The sequence below is a fragment of the Pantherophis guttatus genome, chromosome 2, assembly GCF_059756535.1.
Source record: "Pantherophis guttatus breed Tessera chromosome 2, ASM5975653v1, whole genome shotgun sequence".
Taxonomy (NCBI): Eukaryota; Metazoa; Chordata; class Lepidosauria; order Squamata; family Colubridae; genus Pantherophis; species Pantherophis guttatus.
Window position 1 is genome coordinate 160088428 of NC_142064.1, and position 22569 is coordinate 160110996.

A 22569-nucleotide genomic window follows, 5' to 3' on the forward strand; every position below is an offset into this window, starting at 1 on the left:
TTGTATCCTCACAGTACTAATCTAGCACTTCGATCATTTTCCAGGTTCCATTATTCTTTTTCAAGTCTCTTGGAAAGCTAAGAACCGAGAACCAAGAACTTCTGCATCACCATGAAGAGTGTCCGGATTCAAAGAAAGAAGATACTTAGGGAGACTATTCCTTCCTTTCTCCTTTTTGAATTCAGCAGCCACCCATCTGCCTGTCTACGTAAGCAACAAGTATTCAAGGTTCTATAATAAGTAGGATAAGCTATGATCAGATTACATTTCGTTGGAAAAGCTGTTCAGATGTAATTGCTAGTATTTTTTCCTGGTGCTCCAGTAAGGAAAATGGTTTCTGAAATAACTTACAAATCACATGCACACTTGTACCGTACTTTAGATATGATGGTGTATAATTTTTCTTACTGCTACATAAGTGAAAAAATAATTTATGGTGCAGCCTTGAAGAACAGCTAAACACTTTCACGTCATGATTCTGGAAGATGCCACATGACATAATCTCTCTGTTACATTGTGAAATGTATTGAAAAACTCCATATAATTTACCATGTCTCCTTTGCTCAAGCACAGTTCCTGCTATTTGGGAAGCACATTTTAAAAGTTATTTAAAGATAGAGCTGCGTAATTAAATTTAATAGTAGTTCTGAATCATTGCAATGAGAAATGGATCTCACCACTAGGGACTGCCCTGAGATGGTCTGATACTTCCAGCTAGCAGAGCCAGCTAACAGGTTGATGGAAACTGCAGCCTTCTAATATCTGAAATGCTGAAGCTGTATTTTTCTAATGCAGACAGTTCCCAAATCCTGCTTTAAATATTCAGCCAATAATGTATGCACTATTAAAAAGTAAAGCTACAAATACAACTAGGACAGAGCCACTAGATTAAAGCTACCATAGCCTATTGCAAAAGCATCTGCAAAAGTTCCATGTTTAATCTCCAGTTCCTCCAAGTAGAGCTAAGCAGGGCTCCTGAAGAGCTGCTGCCTGTCAGTGTAGTGCTGAAATAGATAGGCAAATAGCATGACTTGAAATAATGCAGCTTCCTATAATTTTCTTTAACAGCCCAGTAAACCTCAGTCAAGCTCCAGGAAACTGAGAATCTTGCCATGACAAGGACTTTGCAGAAGTCCTAAAGGTGCTTTTTTCAAGAGGCAACTGGACTTTCTTTGAAAACGTTTCATTTCTCATCCAAGAAGCTTCTTCAGCTCTTGGATGAGAAGCAAAACATCTTAGAAGAAAAACCGGAAAGTCCAGTTGCCTCTTGAAAAAAAGAACCTTTGAGACAACCATGATTTAGATGACTGAGAATTTGCATATATGACTTTGCAGAAGGGAGGTTGAAAGGAGATCATCAGAAAGCCACAGGACAGTCACCACTCAGGGCTCATCAATGTCCCATTTCTATGTGTTATCTCACCAAGCACATACCAGTGCTTGATGAGGAACAGCAACATAATTTGGAAGGGTAAAAGAAAATTCATAGCATGGCAAACATTATAGCATCATAGGATAAGAACCATGTTACTCTATGGCAGCCCCAAATTGCCAGGAGTTTAGTAACATCTTTTCTAAATAACAAATTTTATTACGAGGCATATGTTTTTGTGAGGACATCTTATTTCATCAAGTGGCTAGATGGATTTAAATTGGGATATGATGTTGATGTGCCTTTGAGTTAGCCTTGACTCCTAGGGACTGCCTGGACTAATCCCTGCAGGTTCCCCCCACCTCTTGGCAAGATTTTGGAAGAGCCAGCTCAGTGTAGTGATTAAGGCATCAAGCTTAATCAAAAAAGAGCCTTGGTGGCACAGCAGACTAAAGCACTGTTAAGTAACATCAGCTGCCTGCAATTACTGCAAGTTCAAATCTCACCAGGCTCAAGGTTGACTCAACCTTCCATCCTTTCGAGGTAGGTAAAATGAGGACCCGGTTTGCGAGGGCAATAAACTGACTTTGAATTAAAAAAGAACACCGCTTGGGGGGGGGGGGGGCAAAAGCCCTACTAAGCAGGTATTGTAAGCCACCCTGAGTCTCCGGAAAAGGGCAGCATATAAATTGAATCAATAAATAAATAAATAAGCTAGAAACCCAGGAAGTGCTGAGTTCTATTCCCTGCTTAGGCACAAAGCCAATTGGGTGACATTGGGTCATTCTTTCTCTCTCAATCCCAGGAAGGAGGCAATGGCAACCACTTCCGAAATCTTGCCAAGAAAACTCTTAAAGCATCACTAAAAAGTTGCCCACAAACGCAAATTAGAACGGTTCACTTTGTGCTGACTGGAAGCTACTTAGGGCATGTGAATAAAAATTGCTGTAAAGAGAAGAAATCCAGAAGAGGGCTTGATGCCTACGCTGATGAAAAGGTTGCCATTATTCTGTAGCCCTGTAACCCCCAAATTTTCCTGCAGTTGCCTCTGGCAATGGGCAAAGATGTTCCCTCTGCCCAAAAAAGATCTCACATCCCTAAAAGGAGAGCGAAAGGATTGGAAATGACAGTGGCATTGGGGGACTTTTTAAAAACTCTACTTGCAATCCCCATTCTTGATTATTCCAATACTTATTTATAATGTTATATTTAACACAACAGAGCCTGTAGTACAGTAGACTAAAGCACACTGTTATTAACATCTGCTGCTTGCAATTACTGCAAGTTCAAATCTCACCAGGCTCAAGATTGACTCAACCTTCCATCCTTTCAAAGGTAGGTGAAATGAGGACCCAGATTGTGGGGGCAATAAGCTGACTTTGTATAAATATACAAAAGTATGAAGGCTATTGCTTAACGCATTGTAAGCCGCCCTGAGTCTCCGGAGAAGGGCGGCATATAAATTAAAGCAAAAACAACAACAACAACAACATTGTTTTTCAATTATTAATAGTATATACATGCATTTTTCAGAATGAGAAGATGCATCAAGGTTACAAAGTATAAAGGACTAAAGGCCCTTTGACAAATACTGAGCACCTCCATTAGCTGGAATTCCCGTGACCATGGTGTCGTGCACACACGCTGCCCAAGGCAGTGTAGTCACTCTACACTGATGAAAATGGGAGAGGTTATTACTGGGTATACATGGACTTGTTTTGTGTGAATTAACCACAAGATGGCTCCCTGAGCTGAAGTATCATGTATGCCCTGGTAGGGTGTAAGTGATCAAATGGGAAGAAATTGGATTGGAATCTAAGCCTAGCCCTGATTTATTCCTTCAAAGGGGTTTGGATGCAGGCCCACGGACCTCCTTTTCTATTGAGATGGCGGTGCGGGAGATGCTTGGAAAAGACCAGTTTAAACCATCATGAACATAAGGCTGGAGCTTTATATATGGATTAGAAATTATATACTTTCCTTTGAGCAGCAGGCTCTCAGCAATCTATTTTCTAAGGATAGGAAGAAAAATACATATGTATATTTAATTTCTGGTGTATGTTTTGGCCACCCTATCTAGAATCAATCTAGAAAAGTCTTTACTACAATCCAGTGTTTCTAGAGAGTACAATCAAATGCACTGAATTGTGAATAAGATTTACCAAACACAAGAGGTTAAGCTCTAAGTACAGGTAGCCTATCAGCATCTGTTTTATATCCCACCTATCCAGCTCAATGGTTTCTATACTGACTGGCAGAGGCTGCTCAGAGGCTCAGACAAGACTGTTTTCCAGCTCAGTCCTGAATCCAGGAGAACATTGAGCTATGCTAGGCTGTGATGTGCCCTTCTAGAATTAATATGTGCTTCAGATTTTCCCTTCTATAAACAACCTTTATATATATTTGGAATCAATGTTACATTGAACAATCCTCTATACAACATAAAGTATCATATTAGAATTTTTTGTTTTGGACACTGTATTTTAAAACTAATCATATACATCTCCAAATACAAATGAAATTCCATAATCTCCTACTGCTTCACTCAATGTTCTAGTGAACAGCAGATATGAGATAAAATGAAACCGTGACTCTACTGTTATTCAGGCACACATCTTTAGACATTAGAAGCACAGGATGGGATTGAAAAGCAGAAAACAAGGGACATCAATCTCTACACAATTGCTCCTTTTGCTGAAGTATCCAGTATTAACCAGTCTTTTACTGAAGCTTCTAATGTTAACTAGTACTAAGGTCTGGAGTCATGTGGACTGCTGAACTGATGATTCATAGCTAAATGAACAGACACCACAAAATCACTTGTCACAATTAATAGCTTCATATTAAGAATCAGAATGGATAACGTGAACAGATTAGTAATGGTTCAGTTACATTTGGGCCCATCGTCGTCTGAGAAACTGAGTTACAATTGTTACACATACAGGAAGTATATACAGCTTTCCAGTATGCTTGTTTGCTCACTTTTGCCTCTCATTTGTTGCACATCTCATCAAGCAGTGGGTTGGCTCAAACTCATTGGCTTGTACTGAAGAACAGAGTTCCATATCAGAAAAACGAATGCACTTATACAATTTGCATGCAAAATTGATGCAACTCCCATTGTACTCTGGGTAACTGGTATGTACAAATATTTGTACATACAATTAACCAGCCACAAGACACATGAAGCCTGATGCACCAAAAACTTTATTACCTGATTCCAACATTCCATAATTCTTTATTTTCAATCGAGTCTCTTTTGGCTAATACATTTAAAACTCCCCATTACTAGAACACCAATCATTGAAAAGAGTGAGTGATGAGCAAAGAGGGGAAAAGGAAGAGATGAAACAGATGACATGGACAAGGAGGTGCAAGGAGAAGGTCAGAAACATTGCTATTGCTTTTGAGGCATGGCAAATGAGATACTGATGGTTGCTTAACTTCAGATGTTCTTGGAGACTGTCATCATAGAATCATACAATTGAGGAGTTGGACTACAAAAATCATCTGATTAAATCTTCAATAATGTCCAGGAAAACCAATGTAACCATTCTCAAGAGGTGGTTGTCCAGTCCTTTCTTTAAAAAACTCCCAAGTTAGAGAACTTGCAGTGTCAAGAGAAAGACTTACAATTAGGTCCCAAAGGCACTTCTCTTCTTGGATGAGAAGTGAAACAACTTAGCAAAGAAAAGCCAGAAAGTCCAGTTGCCTCTTGAAAAAGCACCTTTGGGACAACCATGACCTGGATGACTGAGAATCTCCATAGACTCTTACAATTAGGATCTTTTTCTTTATTTTAAGAAAATAAAGAAAGTAGGTAGCTGAAATCTATAGCCATTACTTCTAAATATATTTAATCAATGTATTAGCCATCTCAATTAGCAAAGCAACAAAAATAAAATAGATTAAAAACAAACAAAAAAACCCCCTGATCTAACAGTAAGAAAGAAATTAGCTAAATATCTCCTACGTACGTTCCAGTCTGGTTACTGGGTGAGCCTTGGTCACCATGATGGATTACCTTAATGAGGCCAGAAGGAATGTGAGTCTGGGACTCTTACTTGATCTCTCAGCAACTGTTGATTGTGGCTTCCTTTGAACTGAATTTGGTATTGGAGGCCCTATTATGTGATTCCACTATTTTCAGTAAGGTAGAGTCTAAAGAATAGCATTAGGTTAGTTCCCTGACAATCTTGCACAACTCTTTTAACAGTAACAGAGTTGGAAGGGACCTTGGAGGTCATCTAGTCCAACCCCCTGCTCACGCAGGAGACCTGTACTAGAGATTTGAACCGCCCGAACTGCCGACCTTTCTCATCAACAAGCTCAGTGTCTTAGCCACTGAGCCGCCTAGCCAATGCACCATCTTGTCTACAATGCTGTTTAAAATCTGTATTAAGCTGTTGGGTCTGTTTATTATGGAATTTAGAAAGAACTTTCATCAGTACAAAAAATACTCGGGTTATGACAGCAAGGACCAGGATATTTGGTGGACCACCTACAGCCAGCAACAACATCCCATTGCCTGGTTCGCGCCCATACAGAGGGCCTACTCAGGGTGCTGTCGGCTAGACAGTGGCGGCTGGCGGCCCCCAGGAGTAGAGCCTTCTCGGTTGGGGCGCCCATCCTCTGGAATCAACTCCCCTTGGAGCTCCGACTAGCACCTGACCTTCGCACCTTCCGCCGGGAATTAAAAACTTGGCTTTTCAAATCCCTTGACCTGGTCTGATGACGGGGTTTTAAGGGTTTTAATGGGTTAATTTTAATTTTTTTAGATTTTAGTCTTTATTTTTATTGTGGCTTGTGTTTTATTGTTATGAGCCGCCCTGAGTCCATTGTGAGATAGGGCGGCATATAAGCCGAATAAAATAAATAAATAAATAAATAAATAAATAAATAAATAAATAAATAAATAAATAAATTATGATCACTAAGCAATGTGGTCTTAAAGCATGACATCAAGTAACTGCATAACTTAGTGATGGCCATCTCAATGGTCCCTGCTGCCAACATTGAGGATCACAGGTCATTAAACAAGGACCTCATGTGATCGGAACTGCAAGCATCTTGCAGGCATCCAACAAACAAAGTCAATGAACACAGATCATGAATGTGTTTTATGAAAATCACTCAGGCAGATTATCCTCCCACTTCCAATTCACATGGCAATAAAAAAGGGAGAAGGGGAAGAACATCGATACTTGCAAGACTTTATTACCATATCTATTCTAAGAAAAGTAGCTTTAGATCTACATAATGTCTGCTCTTAGTATGGTCTGCTTTATAGTGCTGACACAATTATCAGCTTTGACTGATATGTTAATTGCATTCATTCCTGAATAGGAATACCTCCGCCATAATGATTCATTTAAATATTGTTCTACGAAGCCCTAAACAAATTAAGATTATTTCAATTATATTATATATATTTCCCAAGCACCAATGTTCTTTGAGAAATGTCCTGCTCCATCTTTTAGTCTCAAAGAGGTCATATCTGTCCTGCCCATCTCATTTCCTCTCCAAGGTCCAAAGGCTCTCCAAAGTCTTCTGTTTAGACTGGACTCTCCTGGGCATTAACTCCCTTTAATATCCACCTTTTTAAAGGACTGTTTTTAATTGTTTTTCATTGGACTTGCAAACCACTATGAGATTCTTTCCAATGAGAAATTGTATAAAAAGAGTTCAAATGTAATTTGTCACAAAAATGGAAAAAGTTCAAAGCTCATGGAAAGTGCAGACATTTGTACCACATCGTTCTTATTTTGAAAGGCTACACCTGATTAATAAGTTTAGGTCATTATTGGGACTCAGCGTGTATCTTCATCAAAACAAAGGAAAGAATTTGGCCCTTTTTAGGATGCTTTGACTGCAGAGTTTCAGCTATCATCATGCTAACAAAATGTAACAAAACTGAATAAAATTTAATTACCCAATTGGGGGAGGTTCTAGAGCTACAGATCACCCATGTTTACTTTAAAAACTTTGCCTTACTTTTTTTTTTTTTAAAGAGTAAATTGGTACAGGACTAGAAATTGCAACTAATTTTATGAATGGCCTGATGAAGAACTGTTTTTATCCTGGGTTCAGAGAGGTTTGAAATGGTTATAGCAATCACAACATGACTGACACTTTTACGTATACTATCATTGGATTTCTTTTTGATGCAACAGAACTTTGTACCAGCTGTTTTTCAGATCTATTTCTTTTGGACAAACTTTCTTCATTAATATGTCTGCCAAATAACTCCTCTGCATATTCTGTAATTTGTGTGCTAGCGTGTCTATGTGTAACAAGGTATAACAGAAACACTCAGATTACTGGGCAATAATTACCTCATACGACTCCTCTAGGATATACTGAAGATTGCTCTACACAGCTAATAGTGGGCAAATTGTTGTTAAAGTATCTTGTCCAACTTGTATGATTTTAAATCTGATCTCCAGTAAGAAATACTTAGCTGCTACCCAGAATGTAGTTGGAAAGGAACTACTGCTTTGTGTCTTCATTCAATCACTTACCCAGAACATATTCTTTCTTCTATAACTATGTGAATCTATGAGTGGGTCTTTTTTCATGAGAAGGCATAAAATCAGTATTGCTTGCAGAAGCAATGTTTAACACTGCAGACAGGCATTTCATCAGAATGTATCATAACTCTACCAAAATTTAGATGAACCTTTCTTTCCTTAATTCTTGTACCCTGTGACAAGCATATTTGTCCTATATATCTCAGCTTCTTACGTTTTGAAATGCTTCATTCTTTGGGTGACAAAGTATGCCGCCAAATCCCTGGTTAACCTTCAATGACCCTTTCAATATTAATTTTCAAGAATGACCATTGAAATAATGACCAATAATTACATGAGTCATTAAAACAACTCATTTCTATGTCCAGCCCTGTTCTAGGCAGAGCTGCAGTTTTAGAAAGATGTGATAACAGGCTGATGTTCCTTTTCGACTCCAATAAGCTCAACCGTTAAGCGGGAGGACAAACATAAAAAAGTACTTTGGGGCAGAGTGTTAAGACGTGCGTCATATAATCACAGTGAATCCTTGAAATTTAGCAGGGCAAAATGTAAAGGTAAGGCCTTGTCCAGGAGATTTGTGTAGAAGGAACCAGGATTTATAAGGATAAACAGAACATCATACTAGTCGAAAAGGACTGCCCTAACCCTAAGCCAGACCTACCAGAGGCCATTGTTGAAGCAATTTACTACCCCATTAAAAATGAGATAGATACAGGGATGGGCTGCTGGGGGTTCGCAGGGGTTTGGGAGAACTCTAGCTAAGATTCTGTGCAGTTTAGAGAACCCCCAAATCCCACTCCTGGCTGGTCCCACCCACCCCTCCCCTCCCCTCCCCAGAGTCCCCACGTGGCCCGTTTTGGATGCATGTAAGTGCAGGGTGCGTGCGGAGGCTCAGGGAGGGCGAAAAACGGGCCTACCGGAAGGTCAGTAGAGGGCCTCCGGAGCCTGGGGAGGGCTGATTTTCCCCTCCTGGAGGCTCGAGTAAAGCCTCCGGAGCCCACGGAGGGCAAAAACATTGCCTCTGCTGTGGTGCAGGAGGCTGACTAGGTCACGCCCACCATGGCCACAGCCACCCAGCATCTGGGCAGAGAACCCGTTGCTAAAATTTTTGAAGTCCACTCCTGAATAGATAGATAGATAGATAGATAGATAGATAGATAGATAGATAGGCAGGCAGGCAGGCAGGCAGGCAGGCAGGCAGGCAGGCAGGCAGATAGACAGACAGACAGATAGATATAAAGACAGACAAAAGTTAATTTTTCCCCAATAACTGCAGAAAGGAAAGCTATATAAAGTCATGAAGGAAAAAAAGGGACATATATTCCTCAGCAATGAAACTTCAATGAAAGTCGATGAGCTTGGGGAGCAGGAGAGAAAAAGGATATTTAATTTCATATTGAAAATGTTAATCTTTGCAAGCTGGATTGCTTTGAATTGGGTCCCAAAGAGAATAGGGCAGACCTTCAGTGAGAGAGAAATGGTTCATAACAAATGCTGACGTGGCTTTTTATCCTGAATTTCTGGTTAAATTCCAAAGTAGTGGAACTTTTAAAAGAGAAAGACTACCCATGTGCTCAAAGGCATGAAGAATCATTACTTATTGTTATGTAACTAGCATAACATTGCTTAGGGCAATATTATACTGTTCCATCAAGATAATTCGCATTAAATTTTTTCCAACAATCTAAAAAGGCTCTGCTTCTCCCAGCAGAAGTGTGGAAGTAGCCCTGTCTCTCAAAGATTCAGCATGGCTCTTTCAAAGCATCATCTAAAGCAGGGGTCTCCAACCATGGCAACTTTAAGCCTGGTGGACTTCAACTCCCAGAATTCCACAGCCAGCTTTGTTGTCTGGGGAATTCTGGGAGTTTGAAGTCTGCCAAGGCTTAAAGTTGCCAAGGTTGGAGATCCCTGATCTAAAGCACATCAAGATAGTAGTAACGTCTTCTCTGCAGGCACACATATGCTTCAAAAGACATGGTCATTAAGAGCCACCACACAGCAAGTTCTGAGAGCAAATCTGTTAAATACTCCATTAATATTTCATCATATATGTTATTTCAAACCAGCCTACCCTTCCATAATATCTGCCTGAAGCAAGCAACCGTTTTAGAATTTCGGCCAGCAGGGTGGTTAAGGTGCTGGATTAGCAGCAGGGAGAACCAAGTTCAGTCTACTTTCAGTCATGGAAGCTTACAGATTGACTTTGGGCCACTCACATTCTCTTAGGCCAATTTACCTCATGTGGGGAAAATACTGAAAGGGGTAGTGGTATTCACATTGTTTTGAGTTCCTAGAGGAAAATGGGGATAAATCTAATGAATGAATAAATATTTGGAACGTTAGGGATGTCTACTGAGTCCTAAAATGACTGCCACAGTGAGGCCTTACCCCATCACAAAAACCACACAGACCACCCTGAAAATGCCTCCATTTGTCCCTCTGGCATTATAGGATCTTCTCTACCACCTCAAGTTCATATTCCTAAGAGTTTCTTTTTTTTTCTTTTAAATTAAAGTTAGATAGGGGAAGGAGCTAAATGGCACTAAGGGAAATGTCTGCATTTTATTTTTGCAGTATTATATTTGTTGTTTTAATTGGTTCTGCAGAATGCTTTAATTGGTGGTTTTATTGTACACCACCCAGAATGGCTTTGTGTGAGATGGGTGGCCATAGAAATTGGACAAATAAAAATAAATAAATAAATAAACATGTCTAAATCTGCCAGTATATTGAAAAATACATTGCCTATCTATGATACAACTCTGCTTAGATATTTTTTTTTTGCACAAAACAAAGGTAGAATGAATGACTGTGAACTCCAGACTAATTATTCTTATGCGTCTTTGCTTTAATAATGGAGCAGGGAGAATGGCTTCTAGTCCTTCAAACATATATATGGAGAAAATAGAAATAGTTCCAAAAATATGAAGCAGAAGAAAGCAAAAAAAAAAAAAAAAAAAAGAGGAAAAAGTCTCTAAATTCTGGAGAAAGCCACTTAAGCCATATGGTATAATGACTACTTTGAAAGCTTCTGTACTTTTTTCCTTGCTCCGAATTCCCTCCTGACTTCGTTTTCCAATATTGCTTGTGTATCTAGACCACACCATACTCTCTATCCTAACCAACTGGTTGCTCATTGAAATTTTCAACTATGGCTAGCAAGTGGCATATGCTTTCCTACTGCAAGTTAAACTCCCTCTGCAGTGTAAACCAAGGATCAGCTCATGGAAGATCTTGTCCAGACTGGCCTCTGAAAGGCATGTTCGGAAGGGAGTTTCAACACATCTGAATAGGCCCCCAAAGCCTGGCATGAACAAAGCGCTGCAGATGTTATTAGACTGTGCTAAATTGGCCAAGCAAAAGCCTAGGAGGGAAGCCTCGGCTAGGTTTCAATTCAGCAAGCTTCACACATGTTCAGAATTACATGCTGTCTTCTTTGCACGCGACTCTCAGAATGTGCTGGTGAGAAAAGGGGCAATGCAGCCTAGATAGCAGAGAGGAATCTGGATGCACAAAATAATGCTCTACGTTCCCCAGAGTTCCCCCATGGGTAAGGCAAGATTGTTAAATGGGATTCTCATAGTTACCATGATGTAATAACCGAGCCCTTGGGGCGGGTAATGTGAGACTGAATTGATAGTCCTGTTGCACATATTTGATTTATGTCCAATAGTTGAAATACAAAATCATCTCTGAATGACTACCATTTAATTGAGTTTGGGCTCAGCAGAAGTAGATTCTTTCCCAAATTCTGATCAATGTTTGCTGTGCTAAACAAACAATTTAAAAGGGATATTAAAATGCACTTTCATTTGTTGGTGGATATTCTGACCATCTGTTCGCCAACTGTAATGGTATGTGAGAATGACCTTGGAAGACAGGAGGAAGAGATACAGGGTAGACAATCATGTCAAAGGTAACTGAGCTTACAGAAGGTAAGGGGGTGTGGGAAGTGTTTCAGAATGATTCTTCCCAAGTTTTCTGGAGAATAACAAGAGAAATATTTGCAGTGTTGCAAGATTCTGTTAATCTAACCATATAATACAGAGTTAGTACTAATAGTTGTGCTTCTGGACTGACTACCTCAAAGAGTTAATACCAACAGATGAAGATGTGATTTTTGAGAGAGAGAGGGGAGGGAGGAAGGGAGGAAGGGAGAGAAAAATCATTATCCTATGCTAGTGTTTCTCAACCTAGGCGACTTTAAGATGTGTGGACTTCAACTCTCAGAATTCCTCAGCCAGCCGGCTGGGGATTCTAGGCTTTTTAAATCCACACATCTTAAAGTTAGCAATTTTGAAAAACTTTACTCTAGAATGGGCCAGATGGAGTTAGTAGGTTGGGGGGGGGGGTGGGATGTAGACCTCCCTCTCTTGAAAAACAGGGAGGAGACAAGAATATGGCTGCCCTTGATCTGGTGTCCACCTGAAGACTTGAATTTCACTTTGCAGAACAGTCAGCTCTGTAATTTGGGAATGACAATTCATCACATTAGGATCATCTTTTTCAAAAGTACTAAGAATAAATTCCCTCTTCACAAACTCATAAACAAATGTAAGATGTATTTAGGGACTTGGGTTTATTCTTATACTTCCACTTTGACAATAAGCTGTATAGGACTTCAGTTATTTACGCAGGTGTCAAATTCACATTTTGTACCTGTAAGGATTTAACTAAATTTGAATTATACTCTAATGCAAGAAGAATCACAGGTCTTAAACTTGGACTTGACCATACTGTGATTTATGGCAATATCCAGAGTCCTTAGGAAGAGTAGGGAAATAGGGAAAGTAATACCAGATTATCTGCTGTCACTAACAGTCCTTGGCAGCTAAGAAGACTGTCCTGGGTTCAAAATCCACATTTACCTAACAGGAAATCTGAAACCTTCTTTGTTTAACTGAGTCCTATAACGAAACTCTGAGAAGCATGCTTGAGATCCCAAAGAAGCATCCTCAAGCAGCTCTCAGAGTTCACCACTTCTACCAACATCACTGCTGGATCACCTTCTCTGATACTCCACTGATGAAATCTGCATAACTATAATTATCTATATAACCACAAAGTTAAATTATGATTATTCCTTGACCTTGATGTAGTCCCCTTCTTAGCAAATCCTGTCCAAAGTTCATTGTAACTAGTAAAAATAATAGAGATTGAATTGCCTGCCAAGGGCTTCCTCAAATCAGCAGCCAACATAGATTTTTATATCATACACCAGTCTTCTCCAACCTGGTAGCCTCCAGGTTGTGGAGACAGCAAGTCCCAGAATCCCAGCTGTATTTCTGCCAGGCTTCAATACTTCAATACTTCTGGATAGCATCAAGTTAGAGAAAGCTTCCAGATGTTGGAGAGCTGGAATAATGGAGCTGGCTAAGCTATTACTAGACCTTATATACTACAATGGATTATAAGTTTGAGCAGAGATTTCTTCACACCCAGACCCACATATGAGTCCATGTGGCTGTAAGCAAGTCTCATTTGACTTAATCTTCCTCTCTAAAGGAAAGATACGCAACTCTGTGGGTAGCTATGGGTCACAATAATCCATTTGAAGACAAGCTGGGTATTTTAAAAAGTTACAAAACATTTAATTTATACGAAACCAACATTTTGTTTCAATTAAAACAATTTACAGCTAATACGATTACTGCATCCCCATGTATTTTACAGTTCTTTTTTTCTGCCACATGAAACACAACTGGGGTTGAAGGGATTGGGAACACCATCTCAGGAATCCTTGCAACCATGATTTAATGCCTCATACATTTGTGTGCACTGCTTTGAACTCTATAGCTTAAATTAAAGAAAGGTTAATTGAAGAAGAAAAAGAAGAAGAAAGAAGAAGAAGAAGAAGAAGAAGAAGAAGAAGAAGAAGAAGAAGAAGAAGAAGAAGAAGAAGAAGAAGAAGAGCAATAGCAGCAGCAGCAACAACAACAACAACAACAACAACAACAACAACAACAGGAGGAGGATCTTACAAGAACCCATTGTCCCTCTAAAAAAATTGCTTCTACCAGTATGATGAGCTTTTGCTGCTGACTTTCTAACCCGAAAAATGTGGCCATTGCGGTTTATTTCTCAAACCCTTTAGTCCATTTCAGGAAATTCCAGTTAATTATACACAAAAGGGTGTGTGTGGGAGTAGGGGCAGAAGTCTAAGAGACTCGAGGCATTCTTCGTCAATAGGAAGGTGAAGAGAGAGAGAGAGCCTCCAAGCCCTTTATGTGTCAAGGAAATTTAACCCTCCTTGGCTGAAGGCCAGGAACTTTTCATGTGGATTGGAAACCTCAGCCAGGAGATTCTCGGGTGCTAGAAAGAACCATTAATTTAAACCAGGTGCCTCTGGAAGAAAAAAAAAACACACTTCATGAAAGGCAAAAACTTGGTCGCGTTCCCTCAAAACAAAAGGGCAATCACGCACATTTTGACTGAAATATCCCGTTTTTGGAATGCAGCCTTCATGCTTTAAACAAACTCGCTGAAACCTCATCCATTTGGACAATCGGCATGAAACTGAGACTACCCATATTTCTGGAGCTGGAGCAAATGCTTGAGGAGGATGCCAGCTATGTCCGCCCAAAGTTGCAGAGGCCTTACAGTATGGAAAGCAGCACACAGGCTGGCAGGGAACAAAGGAAAGTGGGGTTTGTGGCTGTCAGCCTTCACAGTGGCCTTCCTTGGTTGCTGCTGTCTGCAAAAGTTAACCCTGTGAGTGCCATGGGAAGCAAGGAGGCCCACGGAAGATGGCAAGGAACGCCCTTCGTACTGTCCATTTGCTAGCTGCAAGGGGCACAGTGGGGACAAAGAGGTTTTGGGGACACCTGTTGCTACTGTCACACCTTTGCCTACAATCCTTATTCACTTCCTCTTTTAGACTGGGATAATAGAGAATGGCTGCCCAGGGATGATGCTCCCTACATACAAAGTCCTGGAGATTTAAGAATACACAAGATAGTCTCTGAATATCAAAAAGGATTACTCTGTGAGGGGTCCTTGGTGTTCTCTGAGTTTGGTTATTTTCTTGCAGACATTTCATTCCCTAAACTAAGTAACATCACCAGTACTATACAGTATAGTAATGAAATGTCTACAAGAAAACAACCAAGCTTAGAGAGCACCAAGGACCCCCGCCCCATTTCAACCCTGAGCTACAAATATTCCCTTTCATTGGCATCGTTCTGTATTTTAATGAGGTTGGCCCCATGTGCTTTCCTGCAGAAAATTCAAGGTTAACTCTAAGTCATTAGAAACACTGCACAGATCTCTGGCCTGTCCTTTACAGCATAACTGTATGCTGTAACATACAGCATCCTCTGACCGGCAGCAAGTTTGGGGGAATCTCCCTTCCATTGCTACTTGGAATCACATCTGGAGCTTTATGTTGGTAAATCAAGTCCTTAGTCACCAAATAATGTCCTTTCCCAAGTAAACATCATGGAGCACAAATCATTGGAAAATCCTCTACCGTAACCAAAAGGAACAGTAATGATGAATTGCAACTGATTAGATTAATGGCCCTCAACCTTTTGGCCTCCAGGGACTGATTCCGTGGATAGAGGTTTTTCCGCGGACCGGAGGGTGCATGGTTTCACGTGCTGCCTGCATCCCGCGGTTGGGGCGGTGCTTGTTTACGTGGCCTGGTTGCTGGCATGCTGTGGACCAGTGCTGGTCCATGGACTGGGGGTTGGGGACCCTTGGATTAGATGAATGAGACATCCCCATTTGGAGGGCTTTGACATTTTAAGGGGTGCTTAAAAAGTACTTAAATGCTTAAAGCATTCCCTTCATTCCTTGTCAGAATGGGTCTGGTCCATCCACTTTTGGAAGGCAGCTCCAAACATGGCACACAAGATCTGCCCCTGAGCTAACAAACATGGGCTCCTGCCTGATCCTTTTGGTCTTAAACAAGTAGGGCTAAACTGGACATCCAGACCTTCTGACTCTCTCTGTCTCCTAATACATCTGCCTCTGCAGTTTGCCAAGGTTATTTTTTTTTAATTTTTCCATAGATATGTGGATCATTACAGGAGGAACAGAACATGTGCCATACATTAAAAACACCATCTTTTCATTTATACTCTCTGCAGGTTAAAAAAATACTTCTGGAGAAAGATATGAGTATATCATAGAAGGAAACTGATCTGGTGCAAAGTTAGAGCTCTCCTGGTTTCCCTAACAATGTCCTCATCTTCCATCTTCCACCTCCCCATGTCCATATCTGCATCTCCTGAGTCTTTTGCATCAAAAGGAGAGGAGAATGACTCTGAGGCCACTTGTGCAGGAGCCCCTGAAAATTCCAACTTTGCACACCAGAAATAACAGAACACAGCAACTCTTGGCTGGGATTTATAAAACACTCCATAAATCTCCAATGAGATTATTTATAGTGCCTTTAATGTCTTTCAGTAGCTGAAAGAAAGTACTCCAAATGCCGGGGAAATGTTCGCTGACATCTATCATGTAATTCTGAATGGGGCAAAATAAATAATAGGCCTCTGTCGCATTTTTGCTCTTTGTATGTATGGTATAATTGGCGTGTATGAGGATTGCAGTGCTGAGAATTTTTAGCCGAGGCTGCCATTGGTTGCACTCTGGGAATTGCAGTTCCCAACACATCTGGAGGGGCCCTGGGAGAGAAAGGTTGCCAGAATAAAGCTAGAAACATTAAAAAGTAGAACTAAGCAACTGAAACTCTATACAATTTGCGCTAGGAACAATATTATGCTAAAACTTTCTACATTTGTTCTGTTTAGCTACATGTAATAACTAAGAAATATGAACACGATAATCTATTTCTCAGCTGTTTTCAGCAGAAAATTGCTTTTTGTTTGAGAATTAATTTCTGACTTACCCAGCTAAAACTATAAAAAAATCCAGACGATTCCACGTGTCTCCCAGGTAGCACTTCTTCCCAAAAATCCCCAAGGCAATCATCTTGATTATCATTTCCACCGCAAAGAAGGCAAAGATAAAATCATCAAAACTCTGGAAGATAAAGAAGCAGAATCTGTGACAAAAATCTGAGCTGGTGGCAGTTCATTTTTCAAGAAATCTGATCCAATCTGTTCTAAGGCCATCCTCCATCACAATCTTATAATGCTTCTGAAGGCAACTCTTCCCACATTTCTAAGTGCAAAAGAATGATGGGCAAGGAAATTATTTTATCCCCAGAAGTGGGATGAAAGTGCTGTATGAACTGGATGTTTCCTCACCTCCAGTGCCAAAGTGAGTGAAGAAAGCCTACTCAAGTTGGCTATGAGTCTCCAACCACAACCAGATTTATTTAGGTAAGAAGCCAAGATCTGAACAAACTAGACTATGAATTACCCTCATATGACAGATTGTTTGTCCCACTTTGTGTCAAAAACAACTCCCCTATATTTTAACAGTGGGAATCGGTGGTTTTGCTTCCTCTTTAGGTCCAAATTGCAGTTCTCAGTGGATCTCCCACACTGAGTAATGTTTGGATTTGAGGAGAATTCTCCATCCCAAATAAATGTTTGGCTCCGAGTATTCAAATTCCTGCTAGTTTCTGCCGTAAATTTAGCATTTACTGCTTTCCTTGGATATATGTCATGAAAACTATGCATATGGATCAAGAATGATAGGTAAGAAATCCATTTTGATTCTTTACCCATATGGCAAACAGACCAGAGAAAAAATTGCATCTAACAGAACTTCCTTACATCCATGGAATGTAAGATACAGGATACAAGGTCTTAAATCAGGTGAAAACATTTGCCATGAGAGCTATTCTCACTCAGACTTGTATATCATGTTCCTTATTTCTTTATTTGTGAACACTTATAGGACCTACCAACTCACTTTCAGTGACTCTGGATAGCTTACAAACATAAAACCCAATATATAAAACAATAAAAAGCAATAACCCCTACTCCCACCCCTGATGACAACAAACAATCAAGTAAGTCATTTGATGGGCTCCATCCAACTCTGGGTCCTCTGAGGCAAACCCATAGGGACTTGCAAAAAAGTGTCAAAGTGTGGGCCAATTTTGTCTCCTCAGGGATGATGTTCCATAGGAGGGAGCCATCATGGAGAAGGCCTTAGTTCTTCATCCTGCTAGGCCATTAGGAAAGGGAACTTGTAGCATTTCCTGCCTCCCTGCTCTGTGGGTCAGGTAGATGTGGACCAGGAAAGATAGTCCTTCAAATAACCTGGTCCCAAGCCATGTAGGACTTTGAAGGTGACAAACAGCACCTTGAATTTGACCCAGAAACAAATTGGCAGCCAAAGCAGCTCGAGGAGGAGAGATGACACATATGCACGTTTAGGCCTGCACAAAACCATGCAGGCCACTGCATTTTGGACCAATTGAAGCTTCAAGGGGAGCCCCATATAGAGTCCTAGTTGGTCCTTTAAACAAAATTAAAAAGAAAGCTTGAGATGTTAGAGATTGAACCTGAAGCTTGATGCAGTCAAAACATGAGCTTCTTTTTCCACTAAGCTAAGGCCTCTCTCTTGTATTACATTTTGACAAACTGGCGTACAGATAAAACAAATTTTACCTGGAGGATCTTGCAGCGTGGAGAGTCACAGCCCATGTCTTCACAAGGGTGGAACATGCCCAAAGTGACACAGTTCAGGAGAATTACCAGCATACTCATTCTTTCAAACCAGGTGCAAAAGGGTTCAGTCAAGGAAAAGACCAAGTTTAGAAAATGACTTTAAAATGAAACACATATTCTAAGGGAAAGAAATGGAGGCATTTGTATGCATATTTTAGTTAAGGCACTATAGAAAAGAGTAGCAAAAACATGTTCTGTGTGAATTTGAGTGCCAGTATCTTCCTGTAACAGTAACAATCCTACTTCTTTGTAATTTACCTTCTCCAAAAAAGAAAATCATGTATCTTGCTCCTACCAACCAGTCACATCCATATGCACCCCAGTTCATATTGCAGTTTTGTAAAACACAGATTTTACCTGCTTCCTATCTTTGGCCAGCAAATCCTGGGGAAGATACGAGGGTTAAATGAAAAATAACGCCTCCACCTCTATAACTTCACATTTGGAATATTTTAATACATGAATTAGGAAAATAATCTTTGAAATGAGCTCCTTTGTTACTTGTATTTATTTCTCCCTATATTGCTACCATTTACTGTACTTCTGCAGTAAATTGACAATTGGCAGGCTAAATAATGCAATCATAAAAGAACCCCATGCTTTGTCTCTTCAACTATGTCAAGACAATCCTTTCTACCTTTTTCTGAATCAAACAAAAATGTATTTCTTCAATTTTGGGAAAAGGTGGAAGCACCAAGTTGGGACTTCATGGTAGATGAAGTTAAAAGGTGACAATCAACTTAGGTTAGTTTCTTGGGTAGCTCATGACATATGAGGCCAAGCAATGTGATATTGTATCAAAATTTCCTTCTTGTGCTTCCAAACTCTGCTTAAATATTGTTTAAAACTTTTGGATGTTGCATTGTAGTGCTCTGAGTTGCTAGTAATGCCAGTTCAAGAAAATCCATTTTTGCAACTGCCAAATCAAGAGTTTTCCTGTAGAGGTCTAAATTTTAATTCCACCCACCCCCCAAAGGTTTCAAGATGATATTCATGGACTGACACTTCATTTATAGTTACTAATGATGAGCCTGTTTCACTGCCTATTGTGATCTGTGGAAGAAATTTCTCACCTTCATTTCTGTAGTGTGACAACCATTACTGCAAAATGTCAACTCTTAAAGGTTTTATTTGAAATATAAAACTTTTCTATTTCTTTCTACCCTCCGCATTCAAAGAACTCTTCTTGCACAGACCTTCTGATATTGAACAATAATAATGAAGATCATTAATGTGATCAATAAAGTAACCCCACACATTCTTGTGAAAAGCAAAGCTTGACAGCAATTTCACTTTGAGCGATCAGCTGATTGTCTTCAATTAGTTCACCAACCTATCTCATATGAAACTCATTAGTTGCTGTCATAGGTCACCTATTTTGTCCTTAATCATGAAAAATCTTCCTGATTTACCATCTTGACATTTTTCGGCCCAGTGATGCACAATATTCATATCAACATAGTCATCAACATAAACATCCTGCATTGAGTGGTACTTTTCAGTTGGAAGCAGACTTTCAATAGTCAAAAACTGAATCATGGCACACCACACTGATTAGTATTCACCGAGTGCTTTGATTTCATGAACAGTAACATGAATGTGTTCTCACAGCAACTTCCTGAAGTGAAATAACATGTGGTAAAGGACATGTCAAGAACCAGTTTTGTGCAGAGGTTAAGTCATTAGGCAAGCCCATAACCAAAGCATTGCACACATGTCATTGTGATGGACTGCTGGGGCGACTTCTGCTTTTCTCTTTTGCAATATGGATAATAATGGCTTCAACATACCTAAGGTCTAGTATAATTTTTGATAGTTTTCTGTACTTCATAACACTTTGTAAGTTTATTTATGAAAGAAGTTATATGATCAAGTTTATACCAAGGGCTATTATATTTCTACTGGTTTTCATATAAAAAACTATGTTCTGTGATTTGGAAATTTGGAAACTAGCCTGTTAGTACAAATCTCTATCACTGTTACAACAGATGGAATTTTACAATCCATCCTGCCTCTCTTGTTTTGAACAATTCCACCAGAAGTGGTTGAATGGAATTCTGAAATTATTTAAAGGTTTGAGGTAATGAGGAGTCAGTGAGAGGCCAGTGCTGTAACTTTTGATGTGTTATGAGGCCCTCTGCTAAGGAACATGGAGGAAGAAGCACTCCATAATGAAAGAGGAGTAAAGCATGCTACTCTTTACATAGGCAAGTTCAGCCATAGAAATTGCCAAAATTCAAAGAACCTTGAGCTAAAAGGGCCCATTAGCAACTAGAACTTCAAACTTCAAATTCTGAGCTAAATATTATGTCGTCTCTTAAGCTTGTAAAATCACATGCTCCCAGAGATACTGATCAGATGGAACACAGACTGATGCATTAAGCAACATCTGTGTTTGTTGATATTTTTCCCTCTCATACATTTTTTCCAAGTGTACATAGCACTTTCATTTGATTCCCACTGTTTCTTTTCTCTACCTACAGCCATCCAGTTCCCATGGTTTGAACCAGAAACAGTGCCACAAGAATATAATTCAGGACATAAGACTCAGGACAACCTTGGATGATGGTAAAGAAATGGCAATTAACTGTCTTGCAACATGGATTAGTTTGGGACTACATTTGGAAGTAACCTAGTTGTAACAACCTCTGACAATTTTATGAGCAATCCAATCAGAGGCAAATACTTACATCTCTTCTATCTTTCCAACTATGGACTATTGCTGCGCATAAACACCGTTATGTAGGGATACCTAATATTAATGGACTAAAAAAAATAGTTGCACATATACTTGCCAAGGAAGTTTTGGGTGGCCTTCAGCAAGATGCTACAAAGGGTAAGCTAGACAGTGCAGTTTCTGGATTGGGGGAGATTACTTTGGGCGAAACATTAATTTCCAAACATTTCTTCTTCTCAGAGTGGAAACTATGGTTGTCAACAACTAAGTATTGCCTAGCTCCAAGGCTGAACATGTTGGGCCAAATAACAATTCAACCATGGGAAAGGCAGGAGAAAGAAAGAGTGTTTGCTCCATTTTGACAAAGTACCAGCTGCTTCAAAGAGCTTCATTCTAGTCTGTAAGAAAGATCCTGATCTAGCTGTGCCATGTTGGCTGCCTGGGCAGTTTCTGCTAAATTTGAGCCTTGGGAGTTCTCATACTGGAAGTCTTACACCAACCATGCTGAGAACTCCTCTTTGCAGGTCACTCCTTTCTTCCAGGCATCTCCGAATCAGTTGAAATCTGGACATTGTCAAAAACAAACTTGGTGAGTAGGTCTTGACAGTTGTCAAAGGTTGCCATGTGATGTTATCAGGCTTGATGCCAATCATGCATACAGCAAGGCTGAAAGGCTGGGGATGAGGAGACTAGGCCAAGGCTCTGTCACACTGTACCACAAAAGTCTCCCTGAAGACACCTGAGGCATTAGGCCTGTCACTTCCGTTGGCTACACTGAAAGCAAACAACTCTCAAAACTGAAGGCTTTTTCATGTTAGACTTTGGAACCCAAGAGATATAGCTCTCAGGCTATAAAATGTCCCCGTTCTTGGTTTGTAGAATTATTTCTTCCTGTTTTCCTCCTGTTAAAAAGACCATCATCAAACAGGAATAAACATTGATTTATATTTTGTGGCAAGACACAGTAAAGTTTGTACAGAGTCTTGATCAGGTTGATTCCATCCTTTTCAATGTGTGCTATGCATTTAACATGTTCCCTCGCTTTTTTGATATATTCCTTCTGTCACCAATCTGGATTGCCCAACTGGTTACGTTATGAGCCTTTATTTTATTAAAGTCTTTGCATCTCATTGATAGCAAAGGTGTGAAAGCCAATGACTCCAATGATGGAGATCACCCAAACTACACAAAATGAAAGGAACTTTACTTTTCAAGGCAATTATACCACTTTCTCTCTGTTGCTCATTCTGTCTGCCCCCCATATTGCTTTATGTGAGATGAATTTCCAGGAAAGCTGTAATCTAAGCTAGGAGCCAGAATTCTTGTTCTCAAAACGTGTAAACATTTCTTTGAAATAAAACGAAAGCATTAAATATCAGCATCAGCGCAGAATTAAAC

At 39.9% G+C, this 22569-nt stretch overlaps 1 protein-coding gene across 4 annotated transcripts in view; it reads right to left on the reverse strand.

Annotated features, from left to right (window-relative positions):
- CACNA1G (calcium voltage-gated channel subunit alpha1 G) overlaps positions 1-22569 on the reverse strand; it is a 419473-nt gene that overhangs the window by 211729 nt on the left and 185175 nt on the right. For all 4 annotated transcript variants that reach the window (XM_087887148.1, XM_087887147.1, XM_087887145.1 and 1 more), the window contains exons 2-3: positions 18435-18546; positions 16757-16890 (exon numbers count right to left, since the gene is read on the reverse strand). In XM_087887148.1, the coding sequence (XP_087743274.1) occupies positions 16757-16890; positions 18435-18546 (246 nt within the window). The remainder of the gene's footprint in view (positions 1-16756; positions 16891-18434; positions 18547-22569) is intronic.